Source organism: Chrysochloris asiatica, unplaced genomic scaffold, assembly GCF_000296735.1.
Source record: "Chrysochloris asiatica unplaced genomic scaffold, ChrAsi1.0 scaffold00005, whole genome shotgun sequence".
Lineage (NCBI taxonomy): Eukaryota > Metazoa > Chordata > Mammalia > Afrosoricida > Chrysochloridae > Chrysochloris > Chrysochloris asiatica.
The window spans coordinates 1,281,219-1,296,822 of NW_006408523.1; the positions used below are offsets into that span (position 1 = coordinate 1,281,219).

Consider the following 15,604-nt stretch of genomic DNA (forward strand, 5'->3'; position numbering starts at 1 on the left):
GGGCTGGAGTTGAACGTACACATGATTTGCTGAATCCTTTCATATTCATGTTAATGACATCATCTGTCTGGAAGGTGAAATGTCGATGGAGTTGGATAGATTATGTTAAACTGAAGAACATCAAGGGAACCAGAATCGGATGGGGAAATGTCTGGTTTTAACAAGTCAGACACACACATGCCCCCCTCCAGAACAAGCAGTTGTAGTGTTGTCCCTGGGCACTGGGTGGACAGACTACAAGCTGAGAGAGGAAACATGCACAGCTGGACAGTGCAGTCCCTGGGATGACGTTGTAAGTGTTTTTCATTTCAGTTGTTGATTGATTTGGGGGAGAAGGCTAAAAGAAGGAGCTAGTTATGAGTCAGAACCGACTCCATGGCACTCAACAGCTAACACAAACAACCCCTGCCCTTAAGTCAATCCCAACGCATAAGGACCTTCTAATGTTTCCAAGACTCTAAATCTTTATGGGAGTCGACAGCCTGCTGTTTCTCCTGTAGGGTGGTTGGTGGGTTTGAACCCACTAACTTTGCAATCAGTAGCCCAACACTTAGCCCACTGCACCACCAGGACTCCTTGATAGACCCTAAAGTGATCTTAAAACCTCGGATCGATTGTTTTCAACATACCTGTGTGGGCTTGCACCTCAGGTGTTTGTCCTCCAATAGCTGAATGCCCTTCTGATTTTGGGCTGATCTAGTAAGGGGGAAAATATACAAAAAACCAGGGAAAAAGAATGCATTCCCTTTTATGAAGGTGGGCACTGCCATGAGCTCATCTCTCGTGTCAAATACTGTTTAACTCATTTCCCTTTTTTTTCTCTCCAGTGGGTCTATCCATATCCAAACCCACTGCAGCCCAGTCCATTTGTCCCCAGACCACCTGTAGAAGAGGGTACAACTGCTCCAGGGTGGTTCCGAGGCTGTAACACTTTACAGAAGCTGACAGAACCATCCTTCTCCTGCGGAGCGGCTGGTGGGTTCACAGCCAAGTCTTTAGCCACTGAACCACCTGGGCTCCTTAGTTGAATATAAGCAGCATACGGATTCCAGTCCACTTTTATTGTGCCTCGCTAGCTCAGTACCTACGTACGGGCATCACGGTTTCTATAAAATGGCTGCTACTTATGTTGGCAAAGGTGGAGAGTCTTGCAGGACAAAGCTGGGCAAGTAGGTGGACAGGAGAGAGACTTTCCAAAAACACATCCTGAAAAAGCTAGGTGAGGTAGGGCAGAGGGACGCGTCTGCACAGAACTGGAAAAGTTGCCTGAAACGTCACCTGGTCAGCCAGCTCAATGTCACTGGTCAGTGTGTGCGATAGACTTTTGAAGAAAGGAAGGTGGGAAACTGATCAAGGGGGGTTACAGCCAGCAGAGAGCCTACTGGAGTGAGGTGCAGCCTTTTCCCTAGTTCGTTCTTTTTTGTTTTTTTCATTTTAAAAGCAGCGCAGCTGTCAGGACTGCTAAACCATGTACTGATTCGGATCTTCCTTAGACAATGGGGCTTCAGAGAACTGGTGGGAAATTTTCCATTATCTTGGAATTCCAGTTTTCTTGGAACTTTTTGAAGTACCTTTGTGTTTTATTTCCTTGGAAGTTTTCATAACAAAACAGAATAATCTGTCACAGTGGGTTTTGGATACCACAAGTTTTAAATGTGACAGTGACCCATCAACTATTTTTGTGTTCCTACTTACCTTGCCTATTTGATTATCAAATGTAAAGAGCATATTTAAAACCATCAACTTTCAGATCTCTCAGCAGAAACTATGCAAGCAAGAAGGAAACCCTGAAATAAAAAACTGTCAACAAAGAAACCTTTATCCAGCCAAGCTATCAATCAAATACAACGGTGTAATCAAAACATTCCAGGATAAACAGAAGCTAAGGGATTTTTCCAAAGCCAACCCTGTGCTACGAAACATCCTAAAGGGAGTTCTGTGAACTGAGAACCACCAAGAAGAGACAACAACTAGAGACTGACATACTTGGCAGCACCTCCCAGAACTAAATCGACAGAAGGAAGAGTTGAGAACAGAACAAAACTATAAGAACAAACTCAGAGAATCTGGGAGGTCAGCCTGTGATCAAAACAATTACAATGTAAAAGAAGGTAAACACGTAGGAATAGAAATCCAGATGGTGAGAAGGTCGGTTAGATTACAGGATAAAACAGACTGCACTAAATGAAGGGAAAAGATAATACACTATACTGTAACCTCAAAGAAAATTAACACTTCACAACATACCAAGGAAATTAAAATCCAAGAAGAACATGGAAACATTAAAACTATGAGGAAACTCACAAGAAAGAACACAAAAAGCATGAACTCAACAAAGGAAGACACACAGAACAAAGAAAGCAGCAACACCACAAAAAAACAAACATAATGGCAGCAATTAATCAATACTTATCGATAATTACACTGAATGTAAATGGATTAAATGCACCTGTTAAGAGATGGAGGATGGCAGAATGGATAAGAAAACAAGATCCTTCAATATGCTGTCTGCAAGAGACATATCTCACACACACAGACAAAAATAGATTAAAAGTCAAAGGATGGAAAAAAATAAAAATACCAGGCTAATTGCAATAAGAAATGAACAGGAGTGGCAGTGCTAATATCTGATAAAATAAACTTTAAGGCAAAACCCAGCAATTCCTCTACTTGGTATTTACTCACAAGAAATACGAGCCATAACACGAGTAGATATATGCACACCAATGTTCTTAGCAGCACTATTTACAATAGCAAAAAGATGGAGACAGCCAAAGTGCCCATCAGCTGAAGAATGGATAAACAAACTGTGGTGCATACACACAATGGAATATTATGGTAAATTGAAGAATAACAAGGAAGCAGTAAGCCACCACATACCATGGATGAACCTTGAGGACTTTATGTTGAGTGAAATTAGTCAGTCACAAAAGGAGAAATACTGCATAGGACTACTACTGTAAAAGACTAAGAAAAAGAACCCATACTAAAGGTGAGAGAGAATTCTTTGCTGGTTACTGAATGTGGGGGTGAGGTGAGGTGAGGGAGGGGAAGGTGGAACACAGGGTAGGGAATAGACACTGGATAGTTTGGGTGCTAGGGAGGCAGGCAATATATAAGAAGGGGGACGGGAATGGACGAACAAGGCGGATTGGAAAACAATTAGACAGGTTTCCATGGGCTAAGTGGGACAGAGGTAAATAATGATGTATCCACAACCTTGGAACAACAGTGCTCTGGGATACAGGAATTGAGACATGGTTGGAATGGGCAAAATGGAGGAAATAATGTTATGATGTTTGGCTGTCTTTTGAATCTTAGTTTCCCTGGCATACCATTATAAGATAGACACTTGAGAGGGAGAGAAGGGAATAGCCAGAAATATCACCATAGAAAGCTTGTAAGTCCCATCTTCTGCCTGTAACTGATTGGAATACCTAAAATGGGGCTACAATGTGCCCAGTCAAGAGGCTTCCTGTGGAGCCTCTGCATTACATTAAGAACATAGGTAGAATCCTGAGTCCCATCCAGAATCTTCTGAGGTGGGAAATTTCCACTTGAAAGGACAAGCAGACCAGCCTGAAGCAGCTAGAAGAACAGAAGATACTTCTTGAAAGAAAGACCCACAGGAAAAATACAGGACAGTAACGGCAGTCCGACAGATTAGTACAAGAACAAGCAAGTTGCTCACCCAAGAGATATCAAGGCAAGTGGTCGGGTCCCCTCAGGGCAAACCCCCTTCCAAGACTAAGACTCAATGGGAATACACAAGCAGACATGCACTCTGAGATGGTGACCATGTTTGTCACCGATAAGGGGAAGTGAGGGAAAAACAGCAATGAAGCTGTGAGCTAAGCCCTACAAGGTTCAATAGACTCCTGTGAACCCGGGTGGAGACCTGGTTGGCCAGCAGTGTGGCAAGACCTGGGGAATCCTGGGGCCAGAGTCAGTGACAAAACCACAGAGGACTAGAGTGGAGAGTGAAGTGTGCAGCTGATAAGAAGTGAGGGGATATACACAAGAACACCCACACTTGCAGATAATACCCACTTGACCTGGCTTCAATGACTGGATGATCAGAGCTCAACTAGAAGAAGAAAGAAGAGGAAAAAAGAGTAATCTGATACAATTTGATGAACTTGACCTACACCTATGGAAGCAGTAGCTCAAAAGAGGGAACAAATCTTTACAGCGAGGATCATTCTCACCCCCTCCACACATAGAGTAGACAGGGATGGGCAATTTGGACATTGACCACCCAAAATGGAGGAGGGGGAAGGGTACAAAGGCAAGAAGTGACTGGCTTACAGGCTTTCTTTCAAGAGGGAGCCTAGATCCAGAGGGTGTGGAGGAAGGTAGACTCTCCACTGAGTAGTGTCCAATCTGTCTGGATGGGGCTGATGAAAGGATATGCGGATAGGTCTCTTGTGATACAATAGTGAATAATTGTTTTCAGGACTGACTGTGAAAGTTGGCAATGTAAAGGTAGATGTTTTGTAGCAAAAGGAGGGGAGTGACTGAGGTCCCTAGGACCTTGAAGGGAGAAGAGCGGAGTGCGGGACCCTACTCAGAAGTAGTTACGCCAGAGATGGAGCGGCTGGGGACTTTAGACCCAGAGAGGGAGAGGGGCTGTGTGCTGACGACCGGAGGGGGTGGGGGGTGGGGGCAACCCTTTGGTTGGTTGATGATGCATGTAGGGGATTGTAACCATGGCAATGAAATGATACAGGATAGGATGAATGTAAAGCTAATGTTCTCCCATGTAAACAATCACATAATTCTCAGTTTAAAAAAACAAACAAAAACCAACAGTGAGTTTTCCCTAGGTTGCTTGGTGAGGCTTTCCCATGTAGTGTTGGGGCTAGACTGGTCCATAATACGGCATAAAATGGAGATGCAAGCATGGTGTCTTGTTGTAAAACCAGCCATCTGCCAGTCATCAAGGTGTGTCACCTGTAAGTTCACCAGTGATTCGCTTGTTGCTTTGAAAGTGTCAGCGTGACCATTGTGCACTGCGTTCTGTATTCAATTGGAGTTCAGAAATTCTCAATTATTTATTTTTTCCCCTCATTTTGTATTTAAGTGATAGTCACTAACATACCAGAATGCTCAGTTTTAATAAAATGGTGATTTTGATTTGTGCCCCTACCCTGGTGTGGCACTGTGGGTTAATGCGCCAGACTGCAAAGCCATTTGAAGTACAAGGTCAGAGGTTTAAGCCCACCAGTCTCTCCTTGGAAGCCCTTTATAGGGTTGCTATGGGTTGGAACTGAGTCGACGGCACTTAACAACAACAACAACAAGGCTTTATAGCACTTCTGGTGTAGCATTATAGGATCAGCACTGGACTGTAAACCACAAGGTCGGGTGTTCAGACCCCACCAACTGCTCCTGGGAAACCCTCTCCAGGGTCGCTGTGAGTCAGAACTGACTCGATGTACTTAGCACCAACAGCAAGAAGTATATTTGCCCTTAGGTGTTGGTTAACTCCATCACAGCTCTTCCTTGTGGAGTATCTGCTATAGACATCCATTGGTCCTTAGTCCAGGGAACTCACTTTGTCATTTCAGGGAGTTGTTAAGTGTAGAAAAGGAGTATTTCTAGCTAAATTGATACATCGGTCTTTACTATTAGTTATATTGAGTCAACCTTGAATATGAAAGTAAGCCTGTATGTGAACATGAGGCAGCTGTGGAGCATGGAAGTGGCTTGGCCTAGCTTTCACCAACCCTTCCCAGGAACTTGCAGCCTTCTGGGCCCATCTCAAAGGACTATTGTTCCTCCCCCTCCTGCCCCATTTTTTTAACTTTTCTTAAATACTGACAATTGACAATGTCTGATGTTGCTATAGCATGGAAAACAAAACACTTTGAAAGAAAAACTCTCAAGAGTAGAAGTGCTGATACGTCTCATCACCAGAAGCGATGAGGTGACACATTGTGCTTTTCTAGTTGGAGTATCCACCTCCCCCCCCACACACACACTCTACCCCCACCACCCTGTATAACTAGTGGGAACATGGGGGTGATCCTCCAGTTTACACATTGTCAATCAACGAAACAGATGTAGAAAAATATAGAGAAGACATTAATTTTATCCCAAGATTGACCCTGATTGGTTTTGGCAAGTATGACTGATTTCAAAGGCGGATTGAGGTTTTTCTTTTGTTTCTTTTTTGTTTTGTTGGGTTTGTGGCTCCAGTGTTCACATGCAGTTTTGTGTGGTGGTATTTGGGGCATTTGTAAAGTACCCAAAACCTCAGTGCAGACGGTTGATGTAGACACAGAATGATGCCACTGGGTGGGGTTGGGGTCAAACAAGGAATGAAAACTGGGGGTGGGGGGCATATGTTTAGAAATACTATCAATGTAATTATGGGTGCATAGAAGTTCATGTGACGTTTTAGGGAGAAAAGGAAGAGAAAGCAAAAAAACACTCCCCGCCAAAATGACAATGCATTTTCTTTTGGAAAGAACCACTTTATTTTCCTCCTTTCTTTTTTCTTTTTCCTCCCCCGCCCTCCTTTTTTTTTTCTTTTCTTTCTTTTTTTTTTTTTTTTTTCTTTTAAAGATATTTGGGCTATAGGGTGTATATTTGCAGAACTACTAACGTCAGAACCAATATTTCACTGTCGGCAAGAGGACATCAAAACTAGTAACCCTTATCACCATGACCAGCTGGACAGGATATTCAATGTTATGGGATTCCCTGCAGGTACACGTTCTGTTTGCTTTTGGTTTTATTTTTTAAATCACTGATGTTTGAAGTTCAAGCTTATCATTGGAAAGCTGTCTGTCTGTAGCTGATGAAAGCATTTCTGATTCTGTTCTTTATTTGTATAACTTGTGTTAATCAAGGATCCATAGAAGAAATACAATTTGTGGAGTCCACATAATAACAGAAAACTATCTATGGGTTTCATGAATTTAAGGAGTATATAGCTTTCGTTTGTTTTGATTTTTTGTTTTGTTGTCTAGTATTTGAAATTATAAAATATTTTCAATATAGGTGTTTAAAGGGCACCTTTTGTTTTTTTCTTACCAGTAGAAACTGTAGATAAAATTTAGGAGCTATGAATTTTTTTTCTGGGAGCACATATAATACTGCCATTATTTGGCATTGGAATATAAATGTTGAACATCTTTCACCTACATAATTTTGGCCAATCGGGTACCTATTAGAAATTGTTTCTTACAAGGAATATTTCCCAAGTCACTGCTAGTCAAGAATCCCCAGAAATCTTCACGAGTTCTAATTCGACATTCCCTTGGTGGGGGGTGGGTTAGTGATGAGTAAATTCAGAATAACCATCCAGAGATACTATTACCTTTCTTCAAAACTGGCCAGCAGTTTGGGGGCGACTGCTCTGTTGCACTGGGAATGCCCTTCGTCCATTGAGTACTTGCGTAGCAGCCCTGGTCAGCTCTGAGTTTGGTGTACAGGACCTGAGCCTTCAGCCCCGAGTCCTGCTCCCCTGCTGGAAGTGGTCTCTAGAGAGTGGATGACTTGAGAATCTAAGAGGAGGGCCTTCTCTTTCACCTCTGAGTGCGCCCACCATTTCTGAGGCCCCCAAGGAACGTGGCTTATGGGCTGCGAGGAGGCCCAGCAGCTGTGTGGGCTCAGCCAGTGTATGAGCGACCTTGAAAATGAAGTGGCAGGACTTACATTGGATTGTGTGAAAGAGTGAGAGTCCACCCCAAAGTCCTCGGGTACTAGTAACGTGAAAATTCGTGTGGCGGTGGTAAGCCACTCTAAGTACAGAGGAAATTAACCAAGTCAGGGGAACCAGCCACTTGCCCAACAGTAATAAGGTACACGGGTTCTCAGGACGGAGAATGTGAGACGTGTCAACACCTTTATAGGAAATGTGTCATTCAGGGAAGAGTAAAAGATGATCCTAAGATTTCCAGCTGGTGGAATGGACAGATGGACGCATGCTGAAGGAGAAAGTCTCACAGAGGAGTGCCCTGCTGGCTTTACCACACGACACCTGTGGAGGCTAGCTCAGTGAAAAGCAGACCTCTGCATGCCATTGCACAGCCTCCAGGAGCTGTCAAGTTAGCTCTGTGAGAACCTGCTGGCAGATGGACAACAGAATGCTTCTCATTCCTGCCACACTCAGGGAAGCAGTCTGTACCCTCACTGGTTAGTGGTTGGGGTTGTTTAGAGCAATGTTCTTGAAGCTTACCAAGGCCCCAGCTGATTTATGGATATCCCAGTTATATAGGTCATCCCGTTTTCCTTCAGAACGTTCTGGTGCTCACACTGACTGCTATAGCTGACGGGACTTCCTATGGTGACAGTAAGGAGGACCAGATCATGAAAAGAAGTTTGTCTTCAAGAGACTGAAGGGAAAGATTGACTAGATTGAGTTCTGATTCAGCCGGGAAATTCAGTAGCGAAGCGTGATTTTAGAAATACTTATTTATAAGTTACTCATTTGTAACTCCACCTGCCCCCCCCCCCAGTTGTAGAAAATGAGGCCATTTGCAGTAAAATGTATAGAGTAGACAGTTAAACTTGAAAAGACCAGGAGTGTATCCAAAGCTGGGGACGCGGAATTAGACTTGGAGCTGAAGATAAGGTGTCTACTGTGACTTGAGCTTTATTTGAGCTAAATTTTCAGGAGGGTTATAGAGTATATGCAATGCAGTGAGAAGTTAAGGTAAATTTTATTCAAATTCTTAAGAACAGGCACCTAGACAACATCAAAACTTATCCATGTATTTCGCAGATAAAGATTGGGAAGACATAAAAAAGATGCCCGAACATTCAACATTAATGAAAGATTTCAGAAGAAATACGTAAGTTTGAAAGAAAGTAGGTTTTTTTTTTTTTTTAATTATTTTTTTTCTAGCATCCCAAATAGAATACTATCAGATTATTCTAATAAGTAAGTTTCTTTATTTACTCTTAATAAGTATTTTACACTATGACAGTCTCCAGCTCCTCGTACTACTTCTGGAAGCTGACTTCTGTGTGAAATAACGGAGCTGAAGAAAGAAACTAAAAGGAAGTAGCCTTTGTTATGAAGATTGTGTTGTAACTGTAAGCAAGTGATAGGGGAGAAAGATTTCACCAGTTTCTAATGCAACAGCAGGGCATTAGGAGGGGGTGCTCCTAGGCCTGGAATCACTGCCCTTTAAACTTCCTGGTAAGACTGAAGTCAGCTGTGGGCCTTCACTGTGAGGGAAAATAACCACTGTTCAATAGCTGCTTTTCATCAAAGGCGTCTTACGTTGAATCGCACTGTCCGTTTAGAAGCGATTGTGGATGTTAATGAAGTACGAAATTGATGTATGTTAGTTAGTGAGTCATTTTTTTTGCTACTCACCGTTCTCAGTGTGTATTTTATATCATTTATGATCAAAACAGTTCTGTTTGGAAGCACTTCGGTCAATGTAAAATTCACCTCACATCTAATCCAGATGTTTCATAGTGTATCTTTTTCAGGTATACCAACTGCAGCCTTATCAAGTACATGGAGAAACATAAAGTTAAGCCAGATAGTAAAGCATTCCACTTGGTAAGCATTAGACGATAGCACTGATGAAGTATATTGTTTCCCGCTAGTGGACAAGCCCAGCCTGAGCTTTTTGTCGTCGGGAGACACAGTTGTCAGCGCACTGAGGGGGACTGAGTGGGGAATTTAGCTCTCTCCCAGGTACACACCCAAATGCTTGCTCTCCTAGGCCCCTCGCATGCTTCCACTGAGTAATGTTTGGCCACGTTCAGTTTTCTAAAGGTAGTAATCTCAGCAAGACTGTAAATGACACTGTTTCAATCCACTGTAAACATCTCCCCTCCAAAAAATGTATTTCTCTAAGTGAGTTTTGCATTCCAACTCCTTGTAAGATGACTTGTGCAACTGTTACCTCCCAAGACACTTCTTAGAAACTTGGGTGTCCCAGGGCCCACTGGCTTTTTCTGCGAAAGTGTAAGAGATGCCGTGTTTGGCACAGTGTAGTGGCAATGTGGGTTGACCTGGCATGAGCAAGGAGAAATGCACGCTGCAGATACAGCGCTATTGCGACTGCGAGTTCCACGGCACTGTTTACACGACTTGATCAGGTTTGTGTTGTCACAGAGGGGACTCTGGGAAGCAGACTGTTTCTGCTTGGCCTAAATTTGTTGTTGTTGTTTTATACCCTTGATTCCTGAGTGTTGTAGAGTGAGTTCATTGGACGGGAGCTCTTTTATCTCCAAGGATCAAACTTTCCTTGGTCATCCCATATCTCTCAGCACACTTTTTATTTGTTTCTGTTTCTCTTTCTTCTTTTACTTCTACATCTTCTGATTATTGTCATATATCATGCCATACCCATGCCACAGCCACCAGGTCGATTCTGACTCACAGTAATACAGTATTAGGGTTTCCAAGTCTATAAATCTTTACAGGGGGCCAGAAAGCCTCATCTTTTTCCCATGGAGCAGCTGGTGGGTGTGAACTGCCAATGCGGTTAGCATCCAGTGCTTATCCTACAGTGCCACCATGCTCCTCTTATCATACCACATTGTACATATTATGCAGTGGGTTAAGGATCAGGCTACTAACTGGAAGGTTGGCAGTTCAAACCACCCAGCTGTTCTGTGGGAAGAAATCTGGTAGTCTTCTCCCGTGAAGATGACAGACTTGGAAGCTCTCTGAGCTGCTCTGCTTATCCATCAGGGCCGCCGTGCATTGGAATCTGCTTGACAGCAGCGGGTGTGGGTCCATACAAGGGGGCTTCTGAAGTTGGTGGGAAAGTCCAGCACCTTTGCACTCAGTTTCCCACAGATTTCCTGAAGCCTATCATATTATCACAATGCATTATCTAAATAATGGTTGTGTCTTGTAAATTTACACAACAGCATCCGAAGTAGAAGGTAACTCAGGTCCTTCAAAACCCTGGACAAAATCATGACAGTCAGGTAGAGTGGAATTCAGGATTGAGGGTCGTTACTCCACTCCCCAACTTCCTGTTCCTGCTGCTAGTCTGAGGGGTGTCTCAATGCCATCACCCCAGAAATGCTGGCCACCGACACTCCGTTGTGACATACTCTCTGGTGTTTACTGGGTGACCTGTCGTTTTCGCTGGTCATCTTGAAAACGCTACTGTAATAACCCATTATAAAGGCTGGGTTCTTTGACAAACAAAATCCAGTCATTTCAACCTTAAAACGAATGTAGTTCTGGCACTGAACCACCATCAAAGTTCACTTGGAATCTTCCCATCCCAGCCTTTGACTTGCAGATGTAACCTTTGTCCTTCAGTCCTGTAAGATTTGTCCTGTCCCACGAAGTCCGTGTGTGTGTGCTTTCTGGATTTCATGGTGTACACCCAGTCCAGCAGCTGTAGTACCAGCTGTGTTGACCATGTGGAGTCTGTCTCCACAACCTCCCCCGCTCTGCCAAGTGATACTGATAGGCGCTGAAGTTTGAGGACAGCTGTCCCACTGACCGCTGCTGTTGAGGCTGGTCTGATTGACAGCAACCCCATATGAGGAGAACTGCCGTAGGGTTTCCAAGGCTGCCGTCTTTCCACAAGCAGACTGCTTCCTCAGAGCAGTTGGTGGGTTTGACCCTTTCACTTAGCTTACAGGTAGAGAGACTAAGGGACCACAATTGAGATACAGGGCATTCTTTGTGTTCCTTTAAGCAGGGCTTTAAACCAGCTCAAACCAGATCTGTTGTGGTCTGTGAAGTCAGGGGCACAGATCTGAGTGTTACCATCTGAGTGGTCTGTCACAGTAACAGGGATGGGAGAAACAAAGGTGGGCACCCTGGACTGAAGACTTGGAAGGGGTGTGGTGAGTCCTTTCAGGAGCCTGATTCTTGGCAGGACTGTGGAGAGTGACGCACACTGAAGGGGTGTGGTTGGCTGCCATCTTTGAATGGGGCACCACCATCTCTGAGTGGGGCACAGCCATCTTTCAGTGGGGTAAGGCTGTTTCAGCTCAAAATTCTTAGTGCCTTGGTGACACTGTAGGGTAAGCACTGGACTGGTGACTCCATGGTTGGCGGTTCAGACTCACCAGCCACAAAGATTTACAGCCTCAGAAAAACTACGTTGGGTCACGATGAGTTGGAACTGGCTTGATGGCAGTGAGTTTTGCTTTGGTTTGCTTTGGGTTTGACGACTTTGCCCTCTTCATCACCGTCTTCTTCACTTGCTACGTGCACAGCTCTTAAGTCATGGGAGTGCTGTCGAGTCTTGTCCTGCACGAAGTAAGAACCGCTGGTACTTACTGGACTCAGCTTACAGACTCACCTGGGAACACAGACTACCTGTAATCTCAGCACATATCACAAGCAGCACTAAAAGGAGCTATGCTTTGTTTAAACAGAAATTGCTGAATCCTCACATCATGGTGATAGTCCAGTATTGACACTAACAGTCAGCCCCACTCATGTGGTGGTTCCTTTGGACTGGGCACTGTGATAACCACTTTCCATGTATTAACTCATTTAATCCTGAAATGAAATGTGTGCTAATAAAGTACCATTTTCAATCTCCGTTTTTGACAGATGGGGTTGCACAGAGATTAAGTAACTTGTCCAGGGTCACTCAGCTGATAAACGTGAGGTCAGGATTTGAACCCAAGCGGTCTGCCTCCTCTATCTCCACTCACAGCCCTGACTCGGGACTGGACCAGTTGTGTCCCCCCGCGTGTCTGTAGGCTAGCACAGCACTGCCCACGAGAAGCTGGGCGTCTGTGTGTGTCATGCTGAGCAGGGCAGGTAGCTAGTGAACTCTGGCATGGACCTGCTGTGACCAGGAGGCAGATTTGGTTGAATTCAGACTTTAATCCAAGTAGCCGCCCGACTGGTGTCCATATTATTTATGTTGGTGCCATTTCCCCTTGATAAAGTACGAACACCAAAGCCACGAGTTCTATTTCTGTTCTACATTGGATAAAGCAATGGAGGCAGTGTACAAACAGGTCATTGGTTCTGAGCCCCTAATCATTTTTTTGTTCATTTTGGTGAATAAATTATGGTGTTATTCAGAAACAACATAGACCTCCCATGCATGTGCCGGGCTAACAGGAGACGTAACGGCAGATTCTCTTTCTGATTTCTGGTTTCAGCTTCAGAAGTTGCTCACCATGGACCCGATAAAGCGTATTACCTCCGAACAGGCTATGCAGGACCCCTACTTCCTGGAAGACCCCCTGCCCACTTCAGAGTAAGTGACCCATCATGCGCTTACCAACAGACAGAACGTTCTGGAATGTGCTTGCTCGTGGTTGTCAACCCCAAGGTACCTCTCTGCTCAGGGAAAATGAGCCCCAATGAGTTCTGCCCACTGAGCGTGGCCTGGGGCACTACAGCCGAGAGGCTGCCTGCCCGCCTGCCCGCCCCCGACTCTCTGCAAGTCTGACCCCACAGATTGCAGCACCATGACTGGTGGGTCCCACAGCTGGAGCCCTTCTTGGACTCTGTGCCATCATGGGTTCCAGAATGGCAGATGCCCCCCATGCACTCATGCTGCCTCTCACCTTTGATTGATGTGTAAAGCAGAGCTGTCTGTGCTGTGGACACACATTTCATCTAGGAGCTATATTTTGGTGGTAGTAATAAAGGAGTCTGGACTGCTAACTGCAGGATCAGTTCAAACCCACCACCCACTCCTTGGACACCCGATGTCGGGTTGCTGCGAGTTGGAAGTGACTCGATGGCACTTGACCAGAGCGCTAGAGCAGTCATGTTGGGGGAGGAGGAGGAGGCTGTTGCATCACTGTAAGGATGATTGGTGGTCGTCTCTATGTGCTGGCCCGCTGGTGCGACACTGTTTGGAGGGAGGGTTTTTTGCCATACTTGGATGAGCGGTCCTGTTTCTTTCAAATAAAGGGACAGAGTCTGTCTTAAAGTGAAAACAGCTCCAGCTAGCACTGGAAATATACTGGAATTCATTTTCTCTGTCTCTTGTCATCTGCTGATCAGTGTTTTTGCCGGTTGTCAAATCCCTTATCCCAAACGAGAGTTCTTAACAGAAGAAGAACCCGACGACAAAGGAGACAAAGTAAGTATTGAAGCGCCGTCGGTGGTGCCACCGACACCCGCCGCCTTCCTCCTGGGTGTCTTGGGTTCTCCGTCTGAGGGCCTCTCTGTTTCTCTCTTGAACCAATTGAGAAGAACCAGCAGCAGCAACAGCAAGGCAACAACCACACAAACGGGACCGGTCACCCAGGGAACCAAGACAGCGGCCACGCGCAGGGACCCCCGCTGAAGAAAGTGAGAGTTGTCCCTCCGACCACTACCTCAGGTGGACTGATCATGACCTCAGACTATCAGGTACGGCACGTGGGATCCTGGGGAGGCCCCTCGGAGAGGCAGAGGCAGCTGATGAGAGACAGACACACTGCTGTGAAGTCAACCCCCACTCACAGCAACCCTCCTGGCCAGAGTAGAGCTGTTAATCTCTACAGGAGCAGACAGCCTCACCTGTCTCCCAGGGAGCCGTGGGGCATTTGAACCTGCAAGTCTGTGGTCAGCTGGCCAGTGCTAACCCACTGCGCCACTAGGGCTTCTCTGGGGACCTGCCGTGACCTAAGAGGTTGCTGACCGCAGTGTGGTAGAAGAGGCCTAGGCTCACGACCCAGGTGAACGTGGCATGCTGGCATTCGTCTGACGCCCTTTACGAACTGCATGGCCCTGGACACCTCAGAGACCAGCTCTGGCTTTGCTTGTTTGTCTTTAAAATGGGGCTGGCAGAGCAGACATGCTCGCTGACAGTGGGCGCCCAGTGAACTGCCTGTTGTTGTGACCTGAGCGTGACCTCAGGATGCAGACACCCTCCGTGTCCTCCTGTGGAGAGGTTAGGTCAGGATGCAGTGCGCGGGGTCTCGGGCGTTCGCATGGATCGCTCGGGCACAGTCAGCCTTCAGTGGCTGTCCTGTGAGTCTACCCTGTGCTGATGGATGGCAAAGGAGCCCTGGTGGCTCACTGGGTTACGTGCTGAGCTGCTAACCATGAGGTTAGCAGATGGAATCTACCAGCCACTCCTAGGGGAAACGATGAGGCTTGCTGCCCCCATAAAGATTTACAGCCTCAGAAACCTTGTACAGGGGTTGCTATGAGTTGGAACCGACTCCACGGCACACAGCCACCGCCTCTAATTGATGGCAAAGGAACCCTGGTGGTGAGTGGGTTAAATATTAGGCTGCATGGAGGAAAGACCAGACAATCTTCTCCCATAAAAACTCTTAGCTGTTCATGCCTCAGTTCTGACTCAGCAACCCCATATAGGGTTCCTAGACCGTCAGTCTGCAGGAGAGCAGACAGCTTCATCTTTCTTCCACAGGGAGGCTGCTGGGTTTAAACTGCCAACTTTACAGTTAGCCACTCAATACCTAACCCACAGCACTACCAGCCTAGAAAACCCTGTGGGCAGTTCTCCTCTGTCACACGGGGCTGCTGTGAGTGGATGATAAATAAGAGTATATATGAGCATATAAGGAGCTCTGGTAGCATAGTGGATACGAATGGGGCTGCAAACCGCAAGGTCAGCAGTTCGAAACTACCAGCTGTTCCGTGGGAGAAAGATGAGGCTTTCTGCTCCCATAAAGATTTACAGCCTCGGAAACGCTGTACAGGGTTGCTATGAATTGGAACTGACTC

General features: G+C 45.6%; 1 protein-coding gene across 2 annotated transcripts in view; it reads left to right on the forward strand.

The window, feature by feature from the left end:
- The window catches only part of CDK8 (cyclin-dependent kinase 8), a 122,746-nt gene that overhangs the window by 105,330 nt on the left and 1,812 nt on the right, over positions 1–15,604 (forward strand). Inside the window, exons 7-12 of one of the 2 annotated variants that reach the window (XM_006831927.1) lie at positions 6,571–6,714; positions 8,735–8,804; positions 9,454–9,526; positions 13,072–13,169; positions 13,928–14,006; positions 14,117–14,278. In XM_006831927.1, coding sequence (XP_006831990.1) covers positions 6,571–6,714; positions 8,735–8,804; positions 9,454–9,526; positions 13,072–13,169; positions 13,928–14,006; positions 14,117–14,278 — 626 coding nt within the window. The remainder of the gene's footprint in view (positions 1–6,570; positions 6,715–8,734; positions 8,805–9,453; positions 9,527–13,071; positions 13,170–13,927; positions 14,007–14,116; positions 14,279–15,604) is intronic. The other variant, XM_006831928.1, reaches the window with a different exon arrangement.